This window comes from Convolutriloba macropyga, chromosome 4 (assembly GCF_964194025.1).
Source record: "Convolutriloba macropyga chromosome 4, txConMacr16.3, whole genome shotgun sequence".
NCBI lineage: Eukaryota > Metazoa > Xenacoelomorpha > Acoela > Convolutidae > Convolutriloba > Convolutriloba macropyga.
The window spans coordinates 54,914,241-54,935,347 of NC_134471.1; the positions used below are offsets into that span (position 1 = coordinate 54,914,241).

The following is a 21,107-nucleotide window of genomic DNA, read 5'->3' on the forward strand; positions in this document are numbered from 1 at the left end:
TTAGAAACGAATTCAATAAGACTCTTGCGTTTTCTCAAAAACCATATTTTTCAATTTTTTGAATAAAAATGTCCAAGGATATTGAGTTAAAAGCTTTCGCTAAATCCAAAAGAGTTGTTAAGACTATATCTTTTTCTTCAACATAATGATTTATTTTCTCTGTCAGAGCAATTATTGTATTAAGACACGACTTTTCTTTTGGAAACCAAATTGATTTTTGTTAAGTATTTTATTCATATCTAAATGTTACGACATTTGCTCCAAGAGAAGTCTTTCGAAAATTTTTGCTAACGTTGGAGTGACCAATATTGGTTGATAGTTTTCAGGGTTATGCCTGTCTCCTTTTTTATAGATGGGAGTGACATAGGCTTCTTTTAAAATTTTAGGGAATGTGTTTGCGTTTATACACTCATTAATAGCAAACTGTATATGGGTTCCAATTGACAACTTACAAACTTTCAATGCCCAAGATGGTATATACCCTGGTCCAGCTGATTTTTGTGTTGGTAGTTTGTCAATAACTTTGTATAGTTCTCTTCTGGTTACCGGCCTGAAATTGAATTCATTTCCCCTAAAATTAAAAGAAGGCAACTTAGGAGCAATTATTTCGCCCATGTAAAATCCAAGACGGGCAAAACAATTATTCAAACAGTTAGCATTGCTTTTTTCATCTGATATTACGTTATGGCCCTCTTTCAGCTTTGCAATTTTTTCTGTCTGTTTGTTTGAGTTAATTTTGTTCTTGGTAAATTTCCATTGTTCTTTTGAAGTTGGGAGATTCTCGAAAAATTGTTTGGTATAATCGTCAGATGCTTCACGCAATTTTCTATTAACATTGTTTCTAAATAATTTGTAACTGTTAAAGAGCTCTTGATTAGGATCTTTTTTCCATTCATTGACTATACGATGCTTTTCATTAATGAGACTACGCAGTTCTTTTGATAGCCATTTTTTGTTCTCCTTTTTTGTTTTAACTTCTATATTCTTCAAAGGTGCGTGACTATTTAATACATTTTGGAAAATTTCAATAAATTTTTGAAAAATGTCATTTCCTCCAATGATTTTGTACATTAGTGACCAGTCTTGCAAAGCGATATCACGGTTAAATTTACTTCTTATGTATCTCTTTTTTATCTGGCATTAAATATTCTGTATTTTGCTGCTTTCATTCTAATTTCAATGATGATTGATATACAATAATGAAATGATAATTTTCAAGTATTGACTCTATTATATCTGTTTCAAAGATTTGATGTTTAGAAATAAAGCAGTGGTCGATTAAATTATTATTTAGGCTTCTACAATTCATGTACCAGAACATGAGATTATCGTCTGTTCTGTTTTTTCAATATTTCTATTTGAGCTGGGCCAGATTTTGTTTCAATATCACCAATTTTTTGCAGAATAATTGATATGACGGATAATATATACGTAATATTGATGAAACCGAACCCTAGTGAAAACAAATTATTATAATAAATTTGACAAAAATTAAATTTTGGTTTTTTAGTATGATTTGAGTGACTTTTGAAAAAGGCTACTTCCCCCCCCCCCTTTACAAACAAAGCCTATTATTAAAATCACAATTAAAACAGATTTTTTCTTCAAAAGAAGCATTCAAAGTTTCTATTAAAGAACTAAGAATTAAGTCACTCAAATGCATCAGAACTCATTTGGACTATTGAAGTTATTCCATCCCCTTTTGAATGCCCAAAAGTTTCCATTTTGCTGTTTAGAACACATTTGTCTCAATGATATATCGTTAGATGAACAGTTGTAGCCAATGTTTTTCATATGTTTCCGCAAAGTTGTAACTATTTTTTGAATTCCATATATGTTTGGTTGTACACCATCTTGTCTGATATCGTTCGCCTCAAGACCATAATTGAGGACGTATACATTTGACCACTGGAATTCGCCTCTAATTTGGTCAGCAATGCTGTTGATTTCTTGGTTATAAGCATCAATTTCTTTGTTGTTCGAGTCCCGTTCGTATAGTTCAATTTTAACTTGTGGAATTTGGCATATAGCAACCTTATGGGGCTTGAATTTAGTTAAACACTTACTGACTAAGTCACCCATTTGCTCAGCTGCCCTTTTTCCATCAGTACCTTGGTCAATTGCATTGTGTCCCAAATGAAAAACAAGGATTTCAGGTTTTGTTCCAGCCGAATAAGAATCAATAATATTATTAACATCACTTATTGTTACGGAAGGGTATTAGTGTATTGCAGTTTCATTAGTTATATCACCCTGTTTAACAAATTTATACGTGCTGTCTGATATGACAAGATGTTTAGTAAATTGTGGTGCAAACTTCGGAAACATAGTAAATCGTGGTACGAACTTTTGTCCTCTCAAAAAAACAATTTCTGACATTGCTTGGTCATATAGGGATTTGCTGTTGTCTAGAGCTGTTTGGAGTTCTCTATTTGCTTGCTTGTTTTTTTCTAAGTCTTTTTTTAGTTCTGTTATTTCATCCTGTTGCAAGTTACTAGTATCGAGTGATGATCTTTTGTTCTCTCTTAGTTTTAGAACTTCTTGAATGAGTTTATCTTTGTTCCATTTCGTTAGAACAGCCGCTTCCATTTTGTCGCTGGATACACTGGGCTTGGTTATAATACACTAATGACTCATTCTGGAAAAAAACGGTGAGAAAAAAACAACTCAAAACTTTGACCTAAAAAAGACCTGAGAGTGAAACAATTGTTAATTTGGAAAATATTGGATTGGTCTCACCAGATGAAGAATACTAAAAGAAGTCCCAGATAAGAGTGCCGAATAGTCGATTCCAATTAAGATAATGAATGTCTTCTGATTAGTGCAAAAAACTAATAAGTTGTCTTCAGGAAGAAAAAATTCAAAGGTGTATGTAAATTTCTATGGAGTATTCAAAGGTGTATGTAAATTTCTATTTTCCGAGGTTGTCGCATCTGTCTTTAATTCAGAGTTTGTTGTTATTGGCAGGGTGTCCGAATGAGCAGCTCCATCCAAAATTTGGACAGTTGACGGCGTAAAACGTTTGATTTGTCTCAATGTTTCTTCATCTGAAATCGACATAGTGATGACCACAACTGGTCGCTGGGCACTTCTATTAAGTTTTCTTAAAGTAGAATTCGACTGATTTCCAGTATCTGGTTTGACAAAAGCGTACCTTGAATTTGTATTCGTTGAGTAGTATAATAATGATAAGAACGTTTGGTATTCATAATTAGGCCGGTAACGTCATTTACAATTTTGTTGAGAAATCTAATTTAATTTTTGCTGTTTTTATATGATATTGGAATATTTGTCTGCAGTTTCTTACATCTGTTCGTTTCCCCGTGCGAAATTGTTGTAATTCAGAATATTTAGTAGAAAGCGTTTCACACAATCTTTTATTTCATTTGATTTTAATGCAATCAATTGCAAGATGTATGTATATTATTTCCTGCCTTTTATTGTGGTTTGACGAAATGTAGTGAATTAGTCCCATTTTTGAGCCTGTCAAGTAATCTAGTTTAAAACTAAAAGGTGGGGGGCAATCCATCCGTAAGACTAATTAATTTTTGTATGTTTTGTTTGATATATGTCATCCAATGATTGAGAAAAAGGGCTTTATGAGTTTTTGTTTATTTTTTTGAATGGTTTGTGGTCTAAATAAAAACTTAAAAGTTCTACTGATCTACGACAAACAGAATCTTTTTTAATTAACATCACATCTTTCTTGAAAATTATTTTAAAATAACTATGCGGAAACCATTACTTGCTTTTCGCGCTTTAGTTTTTTGAGAGCTTCATCCAATCGCTGTCTCGTCGGCGTTTCTCATTTTGTGCGTACACCTAATCCAGTATTGAAATGTTTCTTTTCCAAATCTTTTGCTAATCTCTGTTTCATTGCTTTAAATTGAACTTAATATTAATCTGTTCAGCCAATTTTCATGCTTTTTCATTAATAGGCTAGGGAACACAATTTAGATTGAACTTTCAGAAGTTATATAATGATCAAAGAAAAGAACTAAAGATCAGTTTTGAAATGTTTGAAGTGACATTTTTGCAGGTTGATTCTGAGCTTCCCTTCATTCAATTTTTAAGACTTTCTCTTACCAGACTGATATGATTATTTTTATATATCTTATAGCTTGCAGTATAATATCTTCCAGGAACCACTATTTATTAAATATTAGGATTTTCTTTAATCTATTGCTTTATATAGACCTGTCAGCGAGTCAGTTATTCCGTAAAATCCAATTTAAAGGGGTACTTGCCCTATCTCCGCTTACGTTATTGAGTTTGCAAAGTGGGCTGGTATCAGGTTGCAAATTTAATTGACTATAAACGTATTTCAAATCATTTGACGATTATTTTGACGCTTCTTCTAATGCTGTAGAGCTCAAGTTCTTTTGATTTGACTTGTGTAAGGTCTTCCTAATTTTATATAATGTTACGAACTAGTCCTTTTATTTTACTGTTTTCACCATCGATGTGATAAAAATGTTGTCAAAACAACTGGAAAAAGTTTTGGTCGCACCTTTTCCCACTAGCTTCTAGAGTTCAATCTTGACTCTCGGCAAAAAAAATGTATTTTTGTTCTATTGGTTCCCAGTCGTTGTACTCTAGGTTTCATTTTTAACAGAGAATGTACGTGGTTTGTTTAATTCTTTCTCTGGCCATATTGTTTCCGGACCTTTAAGAATTATCTTTACGCGAGTCACAAACCTATGATTGAATTCTCGCCTCCGGAGTTCAACACAAAAAAAAATGTGTTTGCCATTTTTAAGTTCTATTTTGAACTCATATGTAACTACTTGAATTGAATAGCTGCTAAGAATTTGTGCATAATTATCATCTGATAAACTGTATATCAATTTGCATATTTAAAAAAATTTCAAATTTTGTTGACATTAAATTTACTTCTATTGCAATTGCAATGTTGCTTATTCTTTGAGTTTGCTTTCTAGTTTTCATTTCATTTAGTTTTTTACAACAATCATTGGCGAAATAACATTGAAAACCAAAGTGATTGCATTTTTACCCGCTGCCGGACATACATCTCTATGATTTGCAGTCCAACTAACCATTTCCACAGTTGCAGGATGAACTTTTTATTCGGTGATTGTTGTCAGATCTCTGTGGTTGCCTGTATTGCTGGTTTGCGCCACGAAATCGACTCTTAAACTGGTTCGCTTGAAGGTTTTCGCTATTGGTTGATTCTGCATGTGCAGGTTGAGGTTGATTGTTTTGTTCAAAACCCTACTTTTAGTTACCGTAACGCGTAGCAATTCCCAAATAATGTTGTTATCTGCATTGTTCGTGATGAATATTTCTTGACTAACTTCACCAGTCCAGATTTCAAAAATACCACTTTCGGCGATTTGTTTTTACAAGGAATTGTTCAAATATCCCGCATTTTTACCATGAAAGATTCAAATTAGGTTGATTGTTAAATCCCTTTGCCGTATGAATGAGTCTTCCGCCTCTGACCAAACTTTATTTATTGTTAAGTTATAGCGGTCTTCTTGCAGAAAATTTTTGTCTTAATGCATCACTCCTCTCTTTCAATGCTCAAGTAGAGAAAAGAAACCGATTTTCGATCGCACAGACTCCACAGACATTTTTTGTAAAGACTTTTACTCTCAATGGTTCTCTAGCGTTTGAGCTACCACTGCAATTTCAACTGACTATTTCGAGTCTGCCTCTCACATTCTTGAGTTTCTGTTGCGTTCTATATTGGACCTACGTTTGTTGGCTGCGAGGGAAGTTGACTTTCTTTGATATAAATTCTAGCAAGATAACGTAGACGATAAAATTTCTAGCAAAGATAGCAAGTTTCTTTTGTTTCTCCACTTTTCCAAACTCGTCCACGATTGCGACGTTGTTCTCTTCCAAAAAGAATTTACAGATAAATAATTTTTACAAGAATCTATTTTTCTTGTTTGGTGCGCCATGTCGTTCAATTATGATTTTGTGTAATTGTCAATATATCAGAAATTTTATAACATATTTTGCTATCATAACTATTTTTTCTTGAAATATTTAGTATGATGAGTATGAAGACATCTAATAGCTGTCCGAGTGCGAGTCATTTTCGGCTTCTTGAAAAGATATTTCCATTCCTTCGTATTTTGTTACAATGTATGTTCGAACTGAGTACGCTTTAATCGGAGCACATCATCCCTTTTCGATGGTGATCTCCGGTAGTGTCTGATTTTGATGCGCGATATCCTGTGTTTTTGCTGCGCAACATCCTGTGTTTTTGCTACAACACTTCTCTTGTTCTGTCTCTGCTTTTCTTTGTTTAACTGTCGTCTTTCCTGTCTAGAAGACATTTTGGAGAAGTTTTTTAAATTTTTTTTGGTGAGGGAGAGAAGCCAATAAATTTAAAGAAACAGCAGAAAAGAAATCTACTTCTGCCAAAAAAAACTGTGTTTCATAAGTTCTGAAAACCCTTTATAAAAGACAATCAGTACCTAAATTTCTGCATGTCTAGTTATCCGTTTAATTGCTGACTAAATGAGCAAAGTAGGGAGTAAAACTTGATCTCTGGTTTTTGGGAAGGGTTATAGTGCTCTTCCTATTGGATTATTTTAGAGAAAATTTTTATCAACTCTTTGTGTTGAAGGTAACAGCGAATCAATAAATGCGATAGAGTTCTGACAGGGAGCTCTGACAAAGTCTTAGCACATCGTCTTCATTATCTTCCGGCCCAACATCTATAAATAAGATACTGAACAGTTTTTCCCCCAAGAGACTTTTTGCGCATATGAAAAGCATGCGAACAGCCACTAAAAAACAACTAAGTTCCAAAACAATCCTTATGCCATAATGGCAATCATTATATCATTTCTTGTGTTGATTTTTTAATTCAATTTTATTGCAGAATAATTCTTATTGCCGGTAATTGCAAATGTCGAGAAACATTGAGAGAAAATTTAATGATTGGTTTTGGATCTCGAAAAAAATTGCACATAGGCGTGTACAATTGCAGCTGCTTTCAAATTTTGTGGATGATTCTCTGATTTACTCCTAAAGTTTATATCAACATTTTTGGTTCATTTTTATGAAGATATTTGAAAGTGGAAAATTAATTGAGCGATTTTAATTTTTAATACTCTTCGCAGCTAATACTGATGAGAGTTCATTTTTATTCAATTTTTTTTTTCAAAAGCAATGTATGATACTTCCTGAAGGTCTTATTAATGATTGCTTATACTCATCGTTTCAACAGATTCATTTTATCCAGTAAAAAATATTTTAATTTCTTTATTAAATCTTAACGATCTATCAGTTGTTTTTGTAGTGATAGATTTTCGCATAGCCCCATAATTTGGGGTAATATCTATTACAACTTGCATATGCCTTTATAAAAGTTTGTAAAGCCACATCAGAGGTGGAGAGTCATAATGTACATGCGGATAGATCACTTCTTAAAGATTTATAAAGAAACAATTGAGCAGTGCAAATATTTTCAGGCTGAACTGAATCTCAAAAAAATCATTTTTTTTAATCATGGGTAAATAACTCCAGTAAATATTGAAATAATCGGCAAGATATTACTTTGATAGGTGGGTGTTTTTATCTCGCATATAACTGCTTCACTGTTTTTTGTAGATCTATGCTTGAACAACAATCGATTCCACACGGAGACCCACAAGAAACTTGAAATTGTTTTAGTTCTAATTTATTTGACAAACAGAATAGTTGGATTATCCTTTCATAATAAAATTTCAAAACTTTTTCTTGTTTTTCAATATAGGACATAATTACATTATTTTCTTTTTTCTTCTCAAGGTGTTGTGAACATAATCCCTGGTTATGGACCTACAGCAGGTGCTGCCATCTCAGAGCATCCGGATATCAACAAGATTGCATTCACTGGCTCAACTGAAGTGGGACATATCATCCAAAGTGCATCGGGAACATCCAACTTGAAGAGAGTCACTCTCGAGTTAGGAGGAAAGAGTGCGGTCATCATTGGGAAAACTGCTGACTTAGGAACCGTTTCTTAGTCTTTAAGAATAATTTTTTCACATTTTTTGACCTGGCCAAGCAAAGATCGTAAGAGTAATTGCAAATATGTTTTTTTTGTCGGTGAGGTGATTTCTCTTTTAAAGATTATCATAAAAAGCATGCAACGTTTAAATAAATATCTGAAACAAATTATTGATCCAAATTTTTATCATTAGTGGTTGTCGGCACAGGTTTGAACTCAAATATGATGTCAAGGCAACAAAGATTAGCCTGTGATTTTCCATTTGTGACCTTTTGAAGGAGCTCATAAAACTTTTCATTTTAAGCAAAAGCATAATCCAATCAGCATTTTTGTTCCGACCCCACATGTTGGGGGAAGAACTATATACTCAAATGGTTTTTTTTGTTCAGACAATTTTAGCCGATCGATATATTCATCGTAGAGGAATGTTAGTGGTATCATTAAAAAGCTCGTCCAGCGTAGAATTCGAAATCAAAAAGATTTCTTTGAGTTTCTTTTTTCTCAAGGAGTTATCGAGGTTTGAAGTTTTGTGTGAACACGTGATATTTGGCATGATTTTGTTCACTTTTAGGGGAATTTTCGTTCAAATTAAGATAATTTCTATAAAAAAAGTAATTTAAAATTACATTTCACGCCACAAAATGAATCAATTTAGTGTTCCTAATAGACGAAACACGATAAAAAGACTAGTTTCGGTCTAATAGGCATGTTTACTATAAAAAAACTTGAACTCTAATTGAGAAATCTTTTTTTTAAAAAACGTTTCATAATTTTTTTTTTAATTTTTAAGTCACCGAGAGGCTAGCCACTTTTCATATCAAGACTCCGTTAATGACAAACCTCATTTACTGTCAAATGAAGCCCAATGAGACAAAATTTGTTTTCAATGCATCGCCAATGTTTTTTTTTGGCTTAGACTCTATGTTTTCGTAAGTTTAATTGAAAAATTGATCATAATTTTCTTTTCGTGAACATTAAATCAGTCTCAAAAATTAGATATACCATTTAGTCCCATTTAGTCTCTACTGCAACCAAAACTAATCTGGTTAGCAGTTTCATGTTCTAACTACTGCTCATTTGACTTCAACGTTACAAGATTTCAAAAAAAAAATTCAAAATTTTTGGATTTTTTTGGCATTATTGGTTCTTTTGAAATCTTATCACCTTACCCTAATATTTATAGCTCACATCGGCCCGGAGAAGACTTTCAATGGATCATAGTTAAAGTTTTCAGAGGAAACCGAATAGTTTAAATGGCTTCGATAATATCTTCTCGCACTTTTCTACTGAATTTTTTGGTTTTTGCCTATATTTATTGTTGTATTCATAGTCATAAGACTTATTGTGATCTTTTATTGGTTACCTACTCATGAATAACATCATTTTTCTCCCATTTAGACATAACTGAGCGTATTTATGGAAATACGTTGAAAACTATTGAAAATAATGGCTGTCAAATCTTATTCAAAAATTTTTCTGAATATTTACCAATCGTTAATTTTTTTTCGTAAACCTTAGGTCAGTTTCAGTAATTTCAAGACGCTTTTTCTTCTACTTAAATCAAAACTTTGCTACAGAGCGGTTTTATCTTCTAACTCTTGGTTTATGACTTCCACGCACGAGTTTTCATAAATTTTTTTAAAATTTTTGAATATTCTTTTTCCATAATTTTGGTTCCTTTCGAAATCTTATCACTTTATCTTAATATTGCTAGCTCCCATTGGTTTGATTGTAACGTTCAATTTATCATAGATCATGTTTTCAGTCAAACGTTTTCATGTTTTCAGAGAAAAGCTTATGGTTTAAATGGCTCCGACACTTTCTTCTCGGACTTCTCTACTGTATTTTTTATTTTGCCTGTGTTCTTTGTTGTTCTCATAATCAATAAATTTTTGTAATGTAATATTTTCGACTTATGAATGAGAATCTTTTTTTTTGTCTCATCGAGGCACAATTTCGCGTTATTATTCTCTGTTGAAATCTATTGAAACTAATGGCGTTGATATTACGTGTTTTCTTAATCATTTCGTGGTTTTATTATATTAGCTCAAATTTTTTGAATACGTATTGTTAAACAAAAAGAATGCCATTGTTGTTAAAGAAATAATTGAAAATATAAAAGTTTTCAAAGAAAATTTTATTTTCTAATGGCGTTTCACTCGACGCTTTTCTCGTTTTTTAACAGTTTGCTGCTTTAGCCTGTTTTTTTATTCTTTATGTAGCCTTAAAGTGCTGACCGGTCTAATTGGCTTGTAAGTAAGTATTGAGTGAATGAATTTAACCGAAGCATTCAGATTATAGGGAATAGTCATAAAGTTTATAATATTAAACATTTTCCAAAATTTTTCGAACTTTTTAGTTTTTGTTGTTCTTTTCGTCAAGTTGTTGCTTATTCTCATCATTGAGAGTTCCCATCCCAGCCGACTCTTTGTCCATCGATCTTTTTTGATAACGATGTTTTGTTTGTTGGACAATATGCGTTTTCATAAAGTTTTTGTGAGTGGTATATTTGTTTATTTTTCACTTCATTTAGACCATTCGGGTAATAACAGATCCGAATGATTTTCCATTGTGCCCCAAACTAACTTATTTATTTTTTCAGTATAATTTTAGCTGAATTAATATAAGTAAAACAGAAATAGAAATAAAAATTATTCAGATAACAGCTAATGATTTTAATGGCTTCAATAACTTGTGTTTTCGCAAATTGTCTGTATTTTTTTGAGTTTTTCTGTATCCTCAGTCCGTTCCAATGGCATAGTCCAACAAAAAACTGTCCTGTTGGTTTCATAATGATTTTTATAAATTTTTAAACAATTTTTTTGTTATAAGCTAATGATGTTTATGACTTTGGAAATTATTTGGTTTAAAAAGTATATTGATTTTTGAGTTTCGCCTCTGTATTTCTTCTCTTGGTCGACTTGTTACCTAGTCTCATTAAGGAAAATTTCAACCTGCTGTATATTTAGGAAAAGGTAAGTTTGTGAGTTTGTGTAGTTAAAGTTTTATTTGATTGCATTTTGACTTTCTTACTAGGTGCTTTTAAATTTTGATTTTGAGTTTTTGCCTTGAAATTTTTGTTTTTGCTCATTTGTTGTTTGTTTTCTTTTCTCGTAGTCTCTCTTATGGCAGATCTTGTAAGTGCTGTGATGAGGCATGGCATTATGTAGTTCAATTAGTAGTTAGGTTTTGTAACGTGTTTTTTAAACTCAAACAGCTATTTTTGTTATCTCTTCATTTGGTTGACAGTTAAGTAAAAATGTAGATGAGCTCGGTTCGGAACCTCATTTGCAAAAGCACATTAACGAGCCTCCCTGTTCAATTGAAAAACAAGTAAATCTGGTGTTTGTCTTCTCCTTTAAAATCCAAAAAAAGAAACAATTATATTTTTTGTTGAAACATGTAAATTGTTCAGCCTTTAACCCTAAGGTTAGATATATATATACATGCTTTCAAATGTTTAATAAATCAATCAGTATTTAAACTCATTTATTTCAAAACACAATTTAAAATGATTTACCTCAATTATATCATAGTCTGATTGATACATTGGCTTTTGGTTTAAACAAATGGGAACCAATATATATTAATATTATTTTTAAATTTTTTAACTCGTTTCTACGGCTTAAAACGATCACTCAGAAATCTGATTTTTGAGCTTTATGAGGTGATTTTTAGCTTAGTAAAATAATAGGCACGAAGTTGAGCGCGAAATTGAATTCTGATCCGAGCGTTCAAGATCGGATTGACTCCTGCTCAGAGGGTCGAAAAAACTGGTGCAATATTATTGAATAAAGAAAAGAAAATAATAGAGCGAACTAACCTCGGGGTGCAATTTTAAAAATCTCACTGTATTGTAAACACCTTCTTTTGTATACTTTAATCGTTAAGCAGATTATGGTTTTGCTCTATTGTAATTCTTTTCTTTATTAAATGATATTGCATCAGTTTATTGCTTCCGAGTTTAAAAAAAAACACTTCAGTTGTTACTTTTTGTTTTTTGATAAATGATCTTTATTTTAGAAGAAAGCTGGATTATTTGAGTAAAGCAGACACGTAAATCGGCTTGCTTGGAATGTTTTTGTTATTTTAGTTTTTTTGTTTTTTAAAAGCATATTAATGCAATAAAGTCATACTGCAAAAAGAAAAGTTATCAATTAATTTTGTCTCTCTAATTTAAAAAAAAACGAAGTGTTAGTTAGTTTAATTAAATTGTCAGCTATAAAATATTTCTGTTTGTACTCAGAATCAAGTTTGGAATCTAAGAAAAGCTTACGTTTTATTAAGATTCTAGCAGAACCTATTTTTATTTCGCGGGAAAAAATGGCTATTTTTTGAGTTCAATTTGAGGCCATTTTTCAGAATTGCCGAATATTTTTCACGTCATTTTGAAAAGACTCTAAAAATTCCAGTTTGAAACTGTTCCTGTTGAATCTATAGATAAAGCCGTTTCGATGGCTCAGGACGCATGTTTTGTGAACAGCGGTCAACTTTGCCTTGCTTTAACTAGGACATTTGTTCACGAGGATATTTATGACGAGTTTGTTCGGAAAAGCACTGAACTCGCTACCAAAACGAGAGAAAAGTTCGGCGACCCGTTCACTCCCGGGATTCTGTACGGACCCCAAATCGACAGAGTCCAATTCGACAAAATAATGGATTTGATTGAGTCGGGGAAAAAGGAGGGCGCAAAGCTAGAATGTGGTGGAAAAAGACTGAATGGCAAGGTAGGATTTTAATTTGACATCGCTGTTCTGGCGTTTTTTGACTCACTTTTCGGTTTGAAATTTTTTACCTTTTAAACGATTCATTTCCCCTTTTTGCGGGTGCATTTTTGTCGCATAATTGTGTGTGGGTTGCGTTATATTAGTCAATGAAACTACAATTAATTAATATTGTATCACTTTTTATTACAATTCAATCAAACACAATCTATATAACAATCGAAATCTAGTGGATAATCTAGCTATATATCCTGCAAAATTTTGGTTTTACCAATTTTGGTTAGAAATATTTGACCACGTGTTTTAAGTTTACAGCAAATCTCTTAATAACTAAAATACGGCGAGTTCAACCTGAAGATATGATCAAATTTACGTTAAACTTAACTTCCTGTAAAACGGTACTTATTTAACAATAATGAGTCCAAGTAGATTTATTTTTTTATAATGAAAGGCGATGTCAAACCTCATTTTTAGAAGGGTTTCTTCATCGAACCAACCGTATTCAGTAACGTACAGGACCACATGAGAATTGCAAAAGAGGAAATATTTGGACCAGTTCAACAAATCATCAAATTCTCAAGTATCGAAGAAGCGATCGATAGAGCTAACAACTCAACATACGGCCTGGCTGCTGCTATATTTACAAATGATCTATCGGAAGCACTTTATGTGGCTAATGCTCTTGAGTCTGGTCATGTCTGGGTTAATGATATTCTGGCTCTCACCCCCAATACCCCATTTGGGGGGTATAAACAGAGTGGAATCGGCCGAGAATTGGGATGGGAGGGATTGCTCAGTTATTTGGAGGTGAAAACAGTTATTATAAAGATATGAGTTTGATGCAGGATAAACCGACTGCAGCCAAATGGAAAAATGCAAAAATTTTGTCAACTATGGAAGACATCAGGCACATAAACAAACACCTATTTATCAATACCGCAAATGTCGTTTTAAATATCGGTTAACATTTTTAATTAGATATTTTTACTTATAATTGAAAGTGTTTCCTGGTTATGTTTCATGTAATTTATCGTATACGCAGACCTCGGCTCCTGAAAGATTCCAAATGTCTGACTGGATGAGGGTCTTCGTAGGGGCTGTTAACTACTAATATTTTGTCCTGACCTAATTGAGTGTCCTGGTTTTTGACAGTGATTTTTTTATCATTAGTTATAGGAAATTTGGGGAGGCTTTTGAGTGTTTTGTAACCATAAATACATGACCGGCTTCAACCGTAGGTATCATAAAAAATAGTTTTTGAGCACTTTCAATTCTACAACATGATATCTGACTTCTTAACTTCAGAAGTAGCCTCCAATTCTAGACTCAAAAATTCTAAAGAACAATTTTAGGATTTGAACAGGATATTATTTTTGTATTTGAAAGCGTATCTGAAGTCATCAAAGCCGTTAACAATGTTGAAGTATGGACAACATAAATCGATATGAGACTAAAACTTAACAAGGCGGCTCAGTAATGTGCGATGGCACATAAGGTTCCGACCCCGCCCATCCACAATTTTGGCATAATTGTCTACCAAATGAGGAACAGATAGAAAAACCCAAAAACTATTTTTTGCGAATCCCAAAAAGCCAAAATATTTTTCAAAAAAATTGTGTATGAACGATAAGATAGCCTCCAAAGCAAACAACTCAGTGGAATAAAAATTGAAGCATTAGATTGCTGTGATATGCCAATATTAAGAAAGCGAGTCGAGACGAACAGCAAAATCAAACAGCAACAACAACAAACATTAATTACATCAAAAACTTTATGTCCAATTTAAAAATCAAAATTTAATAACAAAGTCAGCATACCGTCAGATAAAACTAAAACTAAACCAAAATAACTTTTAAATCACCACAAAAAATATGGACCAGTCCATAAAAAGGTTCGGTAACAATTAGACAAAAAAGAACAAAAACAGTAAAATTAAAAAAATTCGCTTATTTTTTTAAAACAATTAACTTAAAAGTAATGAAAACCATTAGAAATCGAGTAAATTATCCCAAAAGCTTTACTATTATCAATGATTCTATAGAAGGGCATTAGGACCTATCCTTATTCATTTTATTAAGCGGCTATAAAGAACAACAAAAAAACAAACAAAAATTCAATTGAAATTTAACAGAAAACGCTGTCAGAACTGTCAAGCCATATTTTGGCCCTCAAAATATATTCGATTGCTCCATCTTCAAAAATCAATAAAGTAGCATGCAGCCATTTTTTAGTGAGACTAGCTAACAAGTAGACAAAAAAGAGAAAGGGCAAAAGTATGTAATAACTTTGATTTCTTTTCGAATCAAAATTATATCCAAAGTCATGAAAGACTTTATTTACAAAATGAAATATTTAGATAAGGTTGTTAATTCATCCAGAAGAAGCCTATGAGACCTGCAATTATACAGAATATGTCTTGCGTCTACAAAAAGAACGCCAAATATGACAAAAATCAATTTAATTTACTTTTTTTGTGAAGAACCGGTGTCGATGTCAGTAAGGTCATAACGCATTCTTTAATAAAACAAATAGTTTTTGGGATATTGATCCCTTTTGACACCTTCCCTTGACACCCATAATGTCATATTTGACCTGTAATAAAAGGAGATTAGGTAACAAAAAGAAAAATAAAAACAAACAAAATTTCAACTAAAACTTGCCAGAAAACGCTGTCAAAACCGTCAAGCCATATTTTGGCCATCAAGATATATTCGATTGCGCCTTCTTCAACCAGCAATAATATAGTATATGGCCATTTATTAGTGAGACTAGGTAACAAGTAGACAAAAAAGACAAAAGGCAAAAATATGCAATAACTTTGATTTTTTTTCGAAAGAAAATTATATCCAAAGTCAAGAAAGACATAGATTACAAAACGAAATATTCATATGAGGTTGTTAATTCATCTAAAGGAAACTTTTGAGACCTGCAATTATCCAGAATACGTCTTGCTTCTACAAAAAGAACGTAAAATAAGACAAAAAAAATTAATTTACTTTTTTTTGTGAAAAACCGTTTTCGAAGTCAGTAAGGTCATAACGCATTCTTTAAAAAAATAGATTTTGGGATATCGATCCCTTTTGACGCCTTTTCTTGACACCCATAATGTCATTTTTAACCTGTATTTAGAGGACATTAGGAAAAAAAGAAAAATAAAGGAACATATTTGCGAAGTAAAAAAGTTTTTTTTTAGATTTGGAAAACGATTGTTTTCAAAGTCTTGAAAACCATCAACTATCTACTATTATCAGAATTTTGGCTCATCTATTCTTTCATGAAAAGCCAGTGAAACCTATCACTATACAGGAGGTTTCATACGACCGAAACGACAAAGTAAAATTGACAGTTAAAGACAAAATTAAAAAATTCAATTAATTTCTTCAAGAAAGAAGTGTCCAGGCTGTTAAAACGACAATCTGTATCTTTCAGGATTTTAATATATTCAATTGTGTTTTATTTTTAGCCCTAATAATGTGATATGAGAACTGTCAATAATGTGATAATGTGACTAGAAAACGTGAGAAAATGTGACCAGGAAACGCAAATATCTAAAAACAAAAAAAAAAAAATCTGAAACCTAGTAGTATCAAAGCAAGAAAAAACAACTTAAGGCTTTAAACCGCAATCTATGATAAATTTTAAATCAGTAGAATGAAGAATCTTTCTTTATTTGCTGACACTAAACTACAAGTTGACCAAATTAAGAAAAAAAATAGAGGAAAAATTCATTGAGCCATTATTTCTTTAAAAATCAATTAATATTAAAAGTCGAAACGATCACAAATTTTCAAGTAAAAAAATAAATGCATTAGCTTGTAGCTGCTTAGGTAGCCAATTGGATCTATCACTACTGAGCTTTTAATTTGATATGTTCTTTTCTTTATTATTAAAAAAAAAGGTCTTTTTTCAAAAAAAGACCGACTGATTACAATGCGAACTCTTTTTGGATTGTAACAGTCCAAGATTGGGTCAAAACTAGCTCTGCTAAGGCTTTTTGTCCGTTAGGAACAGTTGATTTTCGAATGTTGCAGATATAGATAATTTGTTAGTTGAAAACTCAAAAAGGTATTCTGCATTTTTGATAATCAACCAGTAAAGTTAGCAAAAAAGGGCAAGTTTTAATTACAGAGCACTCTCAGCGGAAGTTGAAGTAGGAATAGCGCCCTTCTGTGTCTACAAAGATTGTATTAGTGTTGTTTGGGGGTATACTGTCGGCAAATTTAATCAAAATGGACTAAAGTAGCTTAATTCGTGCTGTTTTTGATGGAAAAAGGCTGAATTTTGAAATGAGTTTTTGGCCAAAAAAATTAAATCAGAGTAATCAACAAAGCTTGTTTGTCCCTAAAAAATAAAATCAATGACACTATTCTTAAAAATTTTAACAAATTTTAGCATAATTGACGAAAAATTAGGCAAAAATTTCGGAAAATGTGAATATAAACTTCGTGAATTCACTCTACTATTCTGAGAAACTTAAACCTCGATAACTCCCTGTAGAAAACGAAAATTTGAAAAATCTTTTTAATTCCATATTCTACGCTGGACGAGCTTTCTAATGATACCAGTCTCAACTCTCTACGATGAATATATCCATCGGCGAAAATTGACTGAACAAAAAAAACCATTTGAGTATATAGTTCCTCCCCTCTCAAGAGGGGTCGGAACAACAAGAACAAAGAGGCTCAGTAATATGCATTCGCACATAAAGTTTCGACCCCGCTCATCTACGTTTTGATTTAATTGTCTACCAAAAGAGCAGGAGATAGAACAGTTTCAAAAAGTCACATATCGCTCCAAAAACAACAGGAATTGAATGCTGGATAACAGGGCCAATGAGACTTGCATTAATGAGAGTACCGAACAAAACAACAATAAAAATCAAATAATAGCAAACACTAATTACGACCAAAACTCAATTTCCATACATAAAAAAGCAACAAAAAGCCATTTAGCAACCAACCATTCCAGGTTTCAGCGTCCACAATGAGACACAAGACGCGACAAATTTAGCTATCAAATATCTCCACAAAAATGCCAGTGAAAATTTTGTTATTCGGCATCGCGCCATCAATAATTCTCAATCTTCACTCAACAACAAGTACAACAGTCCTTATTCTGGGAAACAAGTTGCAGAGAAATCGCTTTGGCTATGGCGAAGACATCTAAAAAAAGTATGAACAAATTGGTTTTGCCCTCAGATTGATGCCACTCGAAAGAACAACTGGTGTAATATGAACAAAATGAACGTTAGCGTCAAAAAAGCGTCCTTTTACGGTTCTAAAGAGTTACCTTCCTAAGATCATAAGATTGAGAAGTCAAATCCTAGAATCCTCAGAAAATAAAAATTCAAAACGATTTCACACATTTCAAAAAAAATTGTCGTAGAACAATCAAGCAAACAACTTAATGATATAATTGATGCAGCTGAAAATTGCATAGTTATCCAGAACAATAGATATCAAGAGGAATTTGCGATGTGCGTTTTTACGCAGGAATTGTAGTGTACGAACCTCACAATTGTAAACATAAATCCGCTTGAAAGATATATCGACTAAAAGTACAATGATAGATCAATCTATACGCTACAAACGAAAACCAAGCTTTAACACACTAATCAAAAACGGAATAGATCCAAAATTTATATGTATTTGGCATCTTGAATTTGAAAATAAAGAAATCGATATTTGGGTTATCAATTCAAATAAGCAAGCGACCAAGGTTTCCTGGTGTTCTGTAAATTTGCAATTATAATATGGTGTTTACCGCAGAAACATGAACTACTACGGAGATCAGACAAGAAACTTTAATTCTATTTCAATATTTTCCGAAAAAGAAGCAAAAATGATCTGAAAAGAAACATAATGAGTTCAAATTGCTGCAAAATTGTTACTTATATATGAAATGTGGACAATTGTTCAGAACGTCAATGTTGTTAACATTTTTCTTTCAAATTCTTCATTATCATTATGCTGCATTTGCAATGCAACCATAGAAAGCAATTATCGGTTGTCAGTATGTGATTTTACAGATACAATATGGGCGGATATGTTCTCAACAAAAGACATAAAAAAATAGTTTTAAATCAGCATATAGAAGACGATCTTTTAGATGTTGCACCAAGACAGCTAGACGTGTTCCCCTGCAACAATTCCGATATGGTTCTCAGTTCTCATCATAATTTTGAACTATATAAAAACTACAGTATTAATTTAAATCCGTGCTCTGATCAGTTTTCATTTTTCACTGAAATCAGGTTCCTACTTGATGCACCAACATTCCGAACGAAAAAAAACATTGCACATTTGTTAAATTTTTTTGCTGCAATGGCTACGGAATACACTAGGAGATAAAATTCATTTGACGTCAAAAATCAGGCTTGTTTTTAACCAAGAATCTGAATTGCGCTCTCCCAAACGGTTAAAAAACGAATTCTTATCCGAAAACTGAAAAATCTGATCCCATTTTCAAATTGAAGCCTCAAAAAATAGAATTTAAAGTTCAAACTTCGATTCATCCCGTCTCCCAATTTATGAAGCTGAAGTTCGTGAAAGTCATAAAAGCCGACAATTTAGTAAAGTACAAATATTTTTTTCATTGTTCCGTAAAAATCCAAGAGTACCACCTACCACCTATAATGTTTTGGCGCATCTTAAACTGATTACCGAGATGCAAAAAGCTTGGAACTTTAACACTTTCTTTTCAAGTTTCTTTAATCATAAAACAAAAGTTGCGTCAATTTGTGCAAAAAAATATATATGAATAAATTATATAAAAGTTGTTTCCAGTTAAGTAGAAAATATCCACCATTTGAATATTCAAAAAATTCTTGAGAAGAAATTCCATGAAGTTTAAGAACTTGTTAGACAAAAGTTTGTTGATAATTAGTCTGGCCAGCAAACTTGCCATGTGCGGATGTTATCGACGCAAATACAACTTGTTGAAAGATTTCCATGAGTTTTAGAGAATTGTCCTTTTTGTTTACCAATGTCAATTTTACAATTCAATCTGTTCAATTCGTTCCACAGGTTCAGTAAAGGAGTATACTTCTTGAATTCTTCGTTCGCACTTTCCTCAAAGTGTTCATTCTTTCCACCTCATTGTTCAACCAGTTTGGCTATTCAAGTTGCTCACTTTTGTCATGCAAAAATTTTGACAGGGTCATTACGTCATTCATTTACATATACAGCGGAAGAGTCAACAATTTTAACAGTCTCAGACTGTTGAGATAGCTTCCCTCTTTGTTTCCGGTAGTTCATATCACTCTTTTCCGTTGAAGGTGCTCAATCTTCCTTTCAAGAAGGTGGTAAAAATTATCCCGTACACTGAGAAACAGTGACATGTATAGCCCAAGCATGAGCGGTGTCTTTACGGAGTACGCTATATTTTTTCTTGTTCTCTAGAGTACCCTGTTGGCTTTGCTCAGGCGATTTCCAAGGTGAGAGGGTGGTGCAGACAACGTGACCATGAGAGGTTGCTGCAGACAGTTGCACCAAGATCTTTGAATTCTTTCGGACTGTTGAGACTTTCCCCATGCAAATCGAAATTCGCGTTCTTTCTTCTACAGCAGACCTGTGCGCACCTGTCCAATGCCAGGCTCAATTTTTTCGTTTACCAATCTTTCGATTTCATTTGTATCTTGTTGAATTTTGTCGTCTTTTTCGCCCACTGCTAGTGGTTTCAAATCATCTGCAAAGTGGAAGGGGTTAAATTTCAGGGCTTCGGGTAGATCGTTAATGTACAGGCAGAACAACAGAGGCACCAACACTGAGGTACACTGCTAATGACTTTAATTACTTTTGAGGTCTTGTTTTCAGCTCTCACATATTGTTGTCTAACGTAAAGGAAACAACTTCCAGGAAACTTCCATGAAAACACTTCCAGGAAACACCAACCTACACCCAATTTGGGAGTTTCGGGAGCAACTCTTTGCGCGGTACTCGGTCTATGTCTCATGAAAAATCGGTCTACGAGGCAATGACTTATGGTTTGAGTTTCGATCGATTGGTTCATAACTTTTATTCAGAAAACTCACGCAGAGAAATTTTGCACAAAACCGTGCTGATGCTTGGTTAAATAGTTCATGAAGAAGTCGTAGAGGGGCTTGTAGACACTTTTTTCGTGTACTTTGCTTTCTATTTTCAGAGGTGATACTGGTCTATAATTTTCTAGCACGTGGTGGTCCCCCTTTTTTAGATAGGTGAAATAGCGGGAGCTTTCCCTGTCTTTGGAATTCTTTGAAGGCGTTTTTTATTCTTGGAGACCCTGTGTAGAATTTTGCTCAGAACATTTGCAGTTTTGTGAAAGATAATTTGAGGGTAGCCATTTGGTCCTCTCGATTTGTTTACATTTAACTTAAAGAGAATTTGGTAAATGTTTCTCTGACTCAGTGAGAAATTTGTCACAGAGAATTT

General features: G+C 32.9%; 3 protein-coding genes across 4 annotated transcripts in view; all 3 read left to right on the forward strand.

The window, feature by feature from the left end:
* LOC142337763 (aldehyde dehydrogenase 1A1-like) overlaps positions 1–13,710 on the forward strand; it is a 35,801-nt gene extending 22,091 nt beyond the window's left edge. The window contains exons 5-7 of the mRNA XM_075387260.1: positions 7,771–7,971; positions 12,410–12,699; positions 13,171–13,710. Of these exons, the coding sequence (XP_075243375.1) occupies positions 7,771–7,971; positions 12,410–12,699; positions 13,171–13,530 (851 nt within the window). The 3' untranslated portion in view covers positions 13,531–13,710. The remainder of the gene's footprint in view (positions 1–7,770; positions 7,972–12,409; positions 12,700–13,170) is intronic.
* Positions 1–21,107, forward strand: part of LOC142337770 (uncharacterized) — a 346,563-nt gene that overhangs the window by 91,011 nt on the left and 234,445 nt on the right. The gene's annotated exons all lie outside the window — the stretch shown is intronic.
* Positions 1–21,107, forward strand: part of LOC142337764 (dynactin subunit 4-like) — a 618,078-nt gene that overhangs the window by 91,010 nt on the left and 505,961 nt on the right. The gene's annotated exons all lie outside the window — the stretch shown is intronic.